This window comes from Amblyomma americanum, chromosome 5 (genome assembly GCF_052857255.1).
Source record: "Amblyomma americanum isolate KBUSLIRL-KWMA chromosome 5, ASM5285725v1, whole genome shotgun sequence".
Classification (NCBI taxonomy): Eukaryota; Metazoa; Arthropoda; class Arachnida; order Ixodida; family Ixodidae; genus Amblyomma; species Amblyomma americanum.
This window is the reverse complement of record NC_135501.1, coordinates 183425276-183436087: the sequence shown is the minus strand read 5'-3', so window position 1 is coordinate 183436087 and position 10812 is coordinate 183425276. Positions and strand designations below refer to the sequence as shown.

At 46.0% G+C, this 10812-nt stretch overlaps 1 protein-coding gene across 1 annotated transcript; it reads right to left on the bottom strand.

The window, feature by feature from the left end:
* Positions 1-1177: 1177 nt before the first annotated feature.
* On the bottom strand, positions 1178-9268 carry LOC144134447 (uncharacterized). The gene is made up of 5 exons (XM_077667360.1): positions 9217-9268; positions 7143-7275; positions 4401-4546; positions 2663-2792; positions 1178-1830 (listed from the first exon to the last, which is right to left on the bottom strand). Exons 1-5 carry the CDS (start codon positions 9266-9268, stop codon positions 1563-1565), a joined length of 729 nt encoding a protein of 242 aa, XP_077523486.1. The 3' UTR covers positions 1178-1562.
* Between the last annotated feature and the right edge of the window lie 1544 nt (positions 9269-10812).

The window sequence follows — 10812 nt, the reverse complement described above, 5'->3', positions numbered from 1 at the left end:
CTGTACAAGCGCGATTAAGGCGAAAGAAAGGTGGCTCTTTGTTCGCTCTTACGACGCAAAATTTACGTCAGCGTTGAATTTCATTTTAAAAGAACTATGCGGCTGAACATTGCCTTCTTCATGGTTTTCAGTGCCCTCAGATGGAGAGGAGGACAATAGGCAGCTGCTATCGGCGCTAGTACAGTGGTCTGCCTTTATGCTGCGTGCCTTTCACGCTAGAGAGGCTACAGCAGCTGCAGCCCCGTCGCTGTCTTCTGTCTCGGAATATTTAACACTTTGTACACCAAGGGATTATTGCGATTGATTATTTTTGTTCTTTCTATTCTATTGTCGTGTTCAGTTTTGAGGCGTTTTATTCACTTTATTTTTATAATTTATCTAATCGTTATTACTGCGATCATTTTACGAGTTCTTATCAGGGATGCGTACATGCGAAATGAAAGCGACTGATGCTGGAAAGAAATCGGGCAGCATCAGAATGGACAAAGTGTTTTTAAACATTCTGTCTTAAAACCAATTGCAACACATGCATAATTAATACGCAGTAGTAAAACCGCAGTGCAGAAGATTCTGAGACATTTGTAATCAAGTGTCGTCATTAGCGCTCAACTTAATAACATTTTTTTCTGCCGAGGATACACCGCACAGCAGACAGTCATGAGGGTTGGCCCCACATATGCTTAGCATTGTGTCTATATATCATAGTATCTATGTCGCAGTAGTGTCTGTTGAGAGCCGGTCTAGGAACAGAGATACCGATATTTCGGTACCTGTTTCGTTCTCCAGCAGCTGCATCATTTTCACAGCTTCATAACTCGACGTCCGGTGAAGAACCATGTTTGTACAAGAAGAAGGTTTCGACACAGTGGATAAAGCACAAACCTTGCATTCGCAGGACCCCTGGTTCGATCCGGAAAACGTGCTGCTACAGGCGAGCTCCATTTAAAGTCGCGCATGAGTTTTTCGGAACATAGGTACAGGTAGAATAATTGTGAGTCAGTTAGCAAGAACGAATGTATTGTGTTGCCGAAATCTAAGGTTTAATGACATCTCGCCTGGCCGGGTGGTAAAAAAAAAGAAATGGAACACAGCAACCCCCGAACAAATGTTGTTGTAGTAAAAGCAATTGTTCTTCCGCCTGCGTACGCAAGATGCCTGGGGCGATCGCTTCGTGCTTCAGCTTCAGCTTCGTGTTTTGGGCTTTTCGTTTAGTGAACAAGGCTTCCGTATAGAAGCTAAAATGTCCTAAACTTTTGACAGCCTTTGGCCGGAGCATGTTTCTTTACTTGAATTCATTTGTCCTCTTTTTAATGTTCGGTATGTCTTTTGGGTATTATTCGTCTAGACTTTAAGAACAAAAGTAACGAATATGCTTCTCAGTCAGTCATGGGAAGTAATTATTGGTTGAATGCCTGTAATGTGTTCCTTCTGATATGGCCTCTAGCCGTGCCGTGGGGCATTTTTTTGCTGAAGTCGTGTAGACAACACATTCGTGTCGAAAAAGACACACAAGTTTAAGGGAGACGCTGAAGCAATATATTAAAGAAACGTGGTCTATAGGCTTAGTTCTTTTTCTTCTTGTTCCGGAAGGAGTTGGATATTTCAATGACCAGTTCGATGAGGTTGGTCTTTTTGGGTCCCTGCTGTGGGGGCAGCTTGGGTAGGGCGTGACAATCGGCCGAGCCTCGGGTGTAGGGCCCGCACACGAGACTCAGCACCTGGCCGAAAATGCGCTCCATGACGTTAGTCACGTATTCCTTGGCCGAGGAGCTCGATCCGCAGACGCCTTCCAGGGAGCTCTCCACGCATTCCAGGGAGTTGTGGTACGAGCTGCGAGCGAGATCAGCATCATCATCATCAGCCTGACTACGCCCACTGCAGGACAAAGGACTCTCCCATATCTCTCCAATTAACTCTGTCCTGTGCCAGCTGAGGCCCACCGTATCTCCGCAAACTTCTTACTCTCATCCGCCCACCTAAGCTTCTGCCGGCGCCTGCTACGCTTGCCTTCTCTTGGAATTCAATCATTTACCCTCAAGGACCATTGGTTATCTTGCCATCGCATTACATGCTCTGCCGAAGACCATTTTTTCCTGTTGATTTCGACTAGGATGCCATTAACACGCGTTTATTTCCTGCCCCACTCTGCAATTCATTCATCGTGAAAAACATTCACCTTCAAAATGCAACCCCCCCCCCCCCCCACACACACACACTTCCGAAGAAAAAAAGGAAAAACGGCACTGAGGACTACAGACACATGAGAGCTCAGTATGAAGAAAGAGAAAGAGAAAGATAGACGGAAAAAGGTATAATGACATAGAAAACCAATGGGACAAGTGTAACGATAATTGTGAGGACTCTGTAAAATATTGTTCGATACTGTTATGAACATGCGGAAAAGAGCGGTCTAATGTTCGGATGCATAGCAAAATATTTCTTTTATAGCTTAGCTTTTCCTGCGCTAGCTTCGAGTAGTTAAGAATGCCATAGAAAACCAACGGGGTGCTTTCTGGACGTTGAATAGTAGAAAACCACATGCGTCCCCAGGTAGTTTCGGCTAAAAAAGTCATATGATATGCTCCATAAACAACTTCGCCGTTGAAAAAATGCGCTTGTCCACAATTTCTGGGTATTCACTCGACAACAGAAGTTCACTTACCAGCAAGCGTAGTGTATGGTCCTTCCAGCGGGTGCTTCGACGCTGTCCCCCAGGCCTTCGCGGAGGAGGCCGAAGCATTTGTTCATTTTCGTTCCAGCTTCATTCATGCACTTGATGCTGTCCTTGTACGCTGCATTGAATGAAAAGGCACCTTGCTTAAGGCGCGCATCGCCTGAGATTATCCACACACCGTCTTCCCGCTTGCAGATGTGACTTTCGATATCTTTAGCGAAGCGCGGATACAATGCTGGACACAGTTATGGTTCGGGCTTATCATTACTGCCGGCGCACTTCTCCGAACGTACAGAGGGTACAGATCATTATACGCGAAAGCAGAAAGGTCCCGTGTCGCAGAAAAGTCGGTGTCGTCGTTGCCGTCGGCGTGATGGAAAAGTTAGGACTAGTCGATTACAAGAAGCTCTCATAGATGGCGCCAGCCGCACCAGTGACGCATCGGAAACCCCTGACCTCCGGGCCCTCGGGTTGCGAGTGAGACACACTACCGTTACGCCACACAGGTTCGTACGGCTTGGTTAAAGCGGGGCTTTATATATTTGTCGTGCGGTCTTACGCATAATCATTGCTATTGAGAAAGAGGAAAGTGTCCGTGTTTCCCTTACCCTTAAAGACTCAGCTTTGTGTCCCCCAATTTTCGCCACGCAAGTAAAGAAGAAAAGCCATACTAGTTTTGCGTGCCGAAAAAAAAAACTTTTGTTAGGTTGCTTCGAACTTTAATTAAAGTAAAAAAAAATCACGCGTCAGCACATAAAACACTGTATGAAAGTGCTGCAGAAATGCATTAACATCGACTGACCCTTTAGAGACTCTGCATTCCATCGAGGCTCTATTCTTGGTCGGATACTGCCTATGCTCTCCATCCTCTTATGCTTCCTTATTAGCCTCGATAACATATCCGCCTATCTAAGCGGTAGGGTTACCGCTATCTGACTTATATCTCAGTTTGCATAGTGTACGTTTTTAAATACACCGGGGGTGTTTATAGTTACTGACACGAGATTTGATATATACATTGCAAGGCAGGGCTTCAGTGACCAGGTTTATTCCGACTCGCAGCCAGAGAAGCGGCCCCGAGCGAACACAGTTACGAACAGTTCGATTTCGGCCGCGGCGGTCGAATTTCGATGGAGGCGAAATTCTAGAGGCCCGTGTACTGTGCGATGTCAGTGCACGTTAAAGAACCCCAGGTGATCGAAATTTCCGGAGCCCTTCACTACGGCGTCCTTCATAGCCTGAGTCGCTTTGGGACGTTAAACACCCATAAACCAAACCAAACAGTTACGAACACAGTTAAGAAGGATGAGGCTGCATACAGATAGGTGAAAAGACGAAGCCGCAGACAGCGCTCACAATATCTATGCTGCTGGCCCTTGCAGTGCGGATGAAAAAGTCTTTTCACGAGCTGTGCGCGCAAAACTAGGTCAAATCCGGAGCGGAAGCTTTGGAATGCCCATCTGTCCTAAAGACAAAGACCGTGGTATGGCCAAAAGGCTTACGAGATTTCACTGAAGTCCGTAAAGCGCACATCGACTTTAGCGCATGTATTTAGCTGTCTGCTCACGACGTGCGTATTAGGTCTACTGCTGTAATCAGGAGTTTCGAAGAATTGATGTGCACTGTGTCCAGTCAGTGACGTAAGAAACTACCGATTTCTTAGTCAGATGTGTGAGCCCATTTACGCCTTTACTCCTCTCCCACGACTGTGACTGGCCAGACTCACTGTCGTATCGGTCGGTGCCTTCGGTGCAGGCGGCCTCGAAGTCGTCTCCAGCCGCTTCCATGGCGACCAGCGCCACAGCTCGAGGCACGTTGTTCAGGCACTTCTCAGCGAATTGGAGCGTGCACGCGATCTGCTTGCTGAACAACCTGCGAATGGGGCACGTAGAACTTTGGTGTCGGTGGCTGTCATGCGTCATCATTATCAGTGGAGGCTATGTCCACTGTAGGAAGGAACCAGACCATTCTAAATGCCTTAAAATTGGCCGTGTCATGCGCCAGTTGCGGCAGACCTATACCCGCAAGCTTCCCAGCCTCACCAGTCCACCTGAAAGAACTCTAGTGCTAATCGGCAGTTACGGCCACACACATTCGAAGTCGTCGTACCTTTCAGTACAGAGCACAAGCAATTGAACACCTGTTTTTTTCCCGCCAACTTTAGTTGAGCTGCACTGTTCACCACAACAGCACTAGCACTTGAACACCTAATTTTTGCAAACTTCAGTTGAGCTGCAATGTTCGCCACAAGAGCACTAGCACTTGAACATCTTTTTGCCAACTTTAGTTGACCAGCATTGTTCGCAACAACAACACTTTAGCACTTGAAAACCTTTTCTTTTCGCCAACTATAGTTAAGATGCATTGTTCGCCAGAATAGCACTAGCTCTTGAACACCTTTTTTGCCAACTAGTTGACCAGCATGGTTCGCAACAACAACACTAGCACTTGAGCACCTGTTCTTTTCGCCAACTATAGTTGAGTTGCATTGTTCACAGGAAGAACAGCAGCATTTGAACCCGTTTTTTTCGCTAAGTTCAGTTGAGCTGCATTGTTCGCCCCAATAGCACTAGCACCTGAACACTTTTTTTAGCCAACTTCAGTTGAGTTGCGTTGTTCTTTACTGCAGCACTGGTACTTGAGCTCCTGTTTTTTTCGCCAACTTTAATATAGCTGCATGGTCCGCTACAGCCGCACTGCAGCTTGAACACCTTTTTTTCGCCAGCTTCATTTGAGCTGCATTGTTCGTCACAACAGCACTAGCACTTGAACACCTTATTTTTCTCGCCAACTTTAGTTGAGCAGCATGGTTGCCCACAACAGCACTGACACTTGAACCCGTTTTTTCGTCAACTTCAGTTGAACTGCACTGTTCGCCACAACAGCACTAGCACTTGAACCCGTTTTTTCACCAACTTCAGTTGAGCTGCATTGTTCACCACAACAGCACTAGCACTTGAACCCGTTTTTTCACCAACTTCAGTTGAGCTGCATTGTTCACCACAACAGCACTAGCACTTGAACCCGTTTTTTCACCAGCTCCAGTTGAACTGCTTTGTTCGCCACAACAGCGCTAGCACTTGAACACCTTTTGTTTCGGGAGCTTTAGTTGAGCAGCATGGTTTGCCACAACAGGTTCTAGCACGTTGGCTGCGTCTGTAGTATATATACATGGTGCGTCAAAAATTTTCAGGTCACAGTGTCCGCTTTTGAACCCTGTAGAGAACACCCCGGAAGCTCAAAACTCCTGGAGGATGAGAAGCAATATCGTTCTCACTCCTAGGCACCTTGGTTGCTTCATAAGCGCCGTAAGTTCCAGACTATACTGCTCAAAACCAAGCTTTGGCCCAGGGACTTCTGCATATATATTGTATATCTTTTTGAGAACCGTAAGTTGGAAACAAATATATAGACTAACTGACGCGACCTGAACGTGAGAAAAAGTATATATGCAGGGTGTTGACCAGAAAACGATACTTTATTCAGTTTTCGAACGCAACGTCGACTGTAAAGTTATAATCTCTATAATATTTCTCCCGCTCTATACTCATACCAAAATGTTTAACAACGGTTTCTCTCCTTGAAATATGGGATTCTACAAGGAGTTAGTTTGCGATATTTGGCTTTACCGCTAAAATATTCGTGGAACTTTTACATAGCTTCTGATCGTTGTTTGTGTGTATGTGTTTAGAGAATGGTTCAGAGGCGAGCAGTGAGGTTCCTTTTCAACAAGTTCAGGTCCACTGATTCCACGTCGGAACTCATGGCTGACAACCAGATCCCTACCTTAGAATCGCGAAGAACTATTGTACGAGTTAATTTTTTTTTCACGATGTATGCCGAGTCGCTGGAATTTAATTTCACGTTACCTGCCACGCGCGTCAAGGCACCGTAACGCTCACAATTTGCTGCTTTTCCATGCCCGCACTAAATTGCATAAAAATTATTTTTTTTCTCGTACAGTTAGTCAGTGGAATGGTCTCCCCTCTGAAATTTTTCCCGCTGACAATTTTGACCAGGCGCTGCTGCTGTATTTTGCGTCGTGACATTCTGTGCTTTTTTTTTTCGGTACTTTCATCAGGCTATCATTTTTTCAGGGGTAGTGTATGCAAGTTCATTTCTGTTCAAATTACGACAAGATTATTCTAAAAAAACTGAAATGCGTGCTTGTTCACTTTTGTTCTCTTTCACATGTTAAACACAAGAGCATATGTATTAATTGATGCTAATCGGAAGAAAATGCTTTACGACATGCCCACCTGCTTGGTCTCCTTGAGACCGCAGTATATTTAAATAAATAAATAAATAAATAAATAAATAAATAAATAAATAAAAATCTACTACCTGCGCGCGGCTTGCATTCCACTGCTGTGATAGCCCTTTTTTGGGATGAAGTACGCAAAAACAAACCACGAGGACACTATTAAATTGCAAACAAACATAAATTAATAAGGTAACTATTACTCACTCGCAGTTCGTCTGGAACTGTGCCTCGTGAGGTTCCGGTAGTCGCGTGCTGTTGCTGTACACTAAGTAGTCTTCGCCGCACGCATGCAGCTGTGATATGCTGCATCCAGGTTTCAGCTGCGCCCAACAGACGCCTGCGATGCAAGGGGAACAAAGAATTACCGCTCGGTTGCAATGCTAATGTGCACATGCCGACTTCTAAGTGAAGTGCTCGGAGGATCGAAGTCACTCGGCTTGTAAGTCCCTCCACCTCTCCAAATGTTTTACTTACACAAACCATCTGCTCCACCTTCTTGGCTGCTTCAGCGCAGTGTTGTGTGAGAGTGATTGGGAGCACGTTGGAATGCAGGAATGAATGAATGGATGAGTTCATTGGAGTAAGGCATCCTATGTACAGGACGCTGCCGGGCGGAATCTTTCTCTTAGTAGAAGTGCCTAATGAAAGTCTACAACCTTTAGTATTTCCTTGCAAAGGTTTCCTTCTCAGTGTCGCCCGAAAAATCGTTAAATATTGATGACGGTTTCTAGAGAGGCAGCAGCCAGAAACAGTGGAGCTCTCGGAGAATAACAGCATTGGCAGCTGCAACGGCGTGCGGTAAATGTGGAATAACCACACTATTTATAAACACACCCCTGTGGAACATCGCAGGCGTTCTTTTGCCTGACTTCGTAGAGCGGAATGTGTACCACAGTTATACGGATTTCGGTCTTGGCTAACGTGCTGGCCAAATTTTAGCTATTTAGTAGGATACATAAAACACACTACAAAAACAGCTTGCTCTAACGTCCGTGCGGAAGCAACTACCACGACAGTTCTTCTATGCGAAATGCATAATTTATGCGCTAGGACTAGCACTCGCATTGAGCATGCGCGACGGGTGTAGGAGATGTCGATGCATAGACGACTCGTTAGGGGCGCGAACGGGAGAAACGTCTTTTCAAAACATCTCGTTTTCTCAATTTTTAAAGATGCTAAACTCGTGTAGCTGTCCCACGACTTCTGTAGAAGAGACGAGCACGAAAAGAACTTCTTTCCATTCGTCAAACGAAAAGTAACACTGTATATAGAATGGGGGTTACTGTGGTGAATGAGCACTTTTGACTTGCGGCTTCTACCCGCAGTGATAAGGCAAAAGAGGCCCGAATTGCTGCAGTTGAAAGGGTTAACTGTGCGGATGAAACGCAGAAACGAAGCCAGTACTGGATGCTTCCGTAGGCACTACATTAAAAAAGTGGGTATCCTAACACATTCCGAACACTTAAACCTCACCAGTCTGTGAGACCTTGCTGGACAAAGAACACGTACTGATAACAAAAGTCTATTCGTAAACGACACATTTGTGGCTCTTTCTCGGTGCAGTTCTCGTTGATCACAATGCTTAGATATTTCGTTCGGAAACAAAAAGGCAAGTCATACCGCCTGTTTTCCTTAAAGATATATTTTTTTGAAAGGATCCTTTTGTCCCAGAAAAAAAAAAGCCTCCTCGATAGTTCAGCGGTTGTGGCGCTCGGCTACTGAGCCGAAATACGCGGGTTCGAACCCGGCCATGGCGGTCGCATTTCGATGGAGGCGAAATGCTAGAGGGCCATGTACTACGTGATGTCAGTGCACGTTAAGGAACCCCAGGCAGTCGAATTTATCCGGAGTCCTCCACTACGCGTCCATCATAGCCTCAGCCACTACCATGGGACGTTAAACCTCATAAAACCAAACCTTGGATACAAAAAAGAACGCGCTTGTGCCTAATGCCGTGGCACAAGTAAATGGCTTCAGCAACAATAAAAGCTACAAAAATCGTCAGGCCTCTGAAACGGTTCAGTGTCCTTGATTTGCTGCTCGATAATGCTTAAATTCATAACAAACTACAACAAGTAAGCTCACGGAATGAAACTATACTTCTACTTCATGCGGTCGTTCTCGCTAAAGAGTTGCACGCACACTTAGCTTCTTGCGTAAGCTCACTCGCTGAAGAGTTGCATGCGGTACTAGGAACGGCAAAGTTCCATCGAATTCATTTTAGGCACGTTACGGTGAGTGTGTACAAACACAAAAAGAAATGTTATGAGGCACTTACCGAGAAGACATGCAATGAAGATGCACACAGAGTTGCGCCCTGACGACCCCATCTGAAAGTAAAGGTACACACAATCGTAGAGGAAATTTGTCTTCACTAGTCCGAGTCCGTGGAGCTCACGAACGTCTTTAAATACGGCAGCGCAGATCACATACTCTTAGCAGCTGACCTCTCTCGTATGAGAGTGCACATAACACTCCTACTGGCCTTGAAAAAACATGGCAATGTGTTATCTCGCCATACACGAAGCTGTTCGATGACCACAACCTCCTCACCCTTTTTGAACCATCCAAAAAGATAAAACCCAATCACGTACCGTTTACGGGCAATGCTTCCCAACTCAGGCCGATATCTATTGTAACCCGTGGTCGCCAGGAGAATCAACTTCGCGCGCGGGAGGTGCTTTGCAGGCTTCGTTCTTTGGGAGGACTTCTGTGCCTTCAGAGTGGGTAACTGCGCACTCTGTGCGCTGCAAGTCTGCCTGTCCTAATAAAGATACTTATTTTCGGCCGGCGCTATAGGAGTGGAACAACAATAACAACGAGGGAAGGGATCGAACGAATAGAAAGAAAGAAAGCGAGGGAGATGCTGCACAGGCCTTGCTGGGGAAAGCGGCATCGGCGAACCGCAATGACCGCCGGAATTACGTGACGCATGCAATCGGTATTTATCTACGCACGAGCGCTCATCACTCACAGGCAGTGGCGGGGCAACGATGGGCGGAGCGAATGGGCTGTCTGCGATGACGGGATAAGACTAATGACGTCACAGTAGACGATTAATGGCAGGGCCACGGGAAGGACAGTGGCCTTACGAACCGAAACATTGTTCCTTTGTGGACAGTGACTCTTTCGACGAGGACAGAGATGTCGACGCGGAGACGGGCGCAGAGGAAGATGTACTGCCGCCGTGTGCTTTATCGTGCACGAGTTCGGTGCAGTGTTTTGGAAGGCGGCGATCATTTTAAAACAGAAGTCGCTCAACCAGTATGTCACGTTGCCGAGTCTCCTGGCGCTCTTATCATTGTCATCGGCGCTGCTTTTTTCCGAGTGCTTGGAGAAGCGGGCCATAAATAGCTTGCATTATAGCAAAACAAAAAGGAAAAGGTGGCATTCCAAACTTGAACCGCATTTAATGAGCTTCCAATGCTTGCCTGTCTTAGGATGGGGCTGCTTCACCGCGTATATCGGAGCATGGAAGCCTTTTCATGGCTCCACTTTTGCTTTGCTGCACGGTACTAATGACACTTTTCTTCGCCCAAGATCTCTCTAGGTCTTATTTTTACTTATTACTTAACAGGGCTTGGTTTCGAGTAGAGCACTCACATAGCACTTTACAAAGCTAGACTGCTCACAAATCGGCCAGATCTATATTGCCCGATCTTTTTCTGAGTTCTTTTAGTATCTATGGTTTGATTTTTGGCGGTTGCCTATTTTTCGAAGGTAATTCCCAAGTTATCCGTAGATAACTGATTTTCAGCTTCATATATTAACACTATCATTTACATCTGTTTTTCTTCACCTACCCGTTGAAAGGTGCCTTACGCTACCTTGCGCGCAATCGGGCTCCACGGCGCCAAAATCTAGCGCCGCTATA

What these genes read in the sequence shown, in the direction of transcription:
- LOC144134447 (XM_077667360.1), bottom strand. Translation starts at nt 9,268, where the DNA reads ATGGGGTCGTCAGGGCGCAACTCTGTGTGCATCTTCATTGCATGTCTT. An exon ending in CTTCATTGCATGTCTTCTCG is followed by an intron (nt 7,276 to 9,216) that starts GTAAGTGCCTCA and finishes CTTGCATCGCAG; the next exon opens with GCGTCTGTTGGGCGCAGCTG. An exon ending in CAGTTCCAGACGAACTGCGA is followed by an intron (nt 4,547 to 7,142) that starts GTGAGTAATAGT and finishes CCCCATTCGCAG; the next exon opens with GTTGTTCAGCAAGCAGATCG.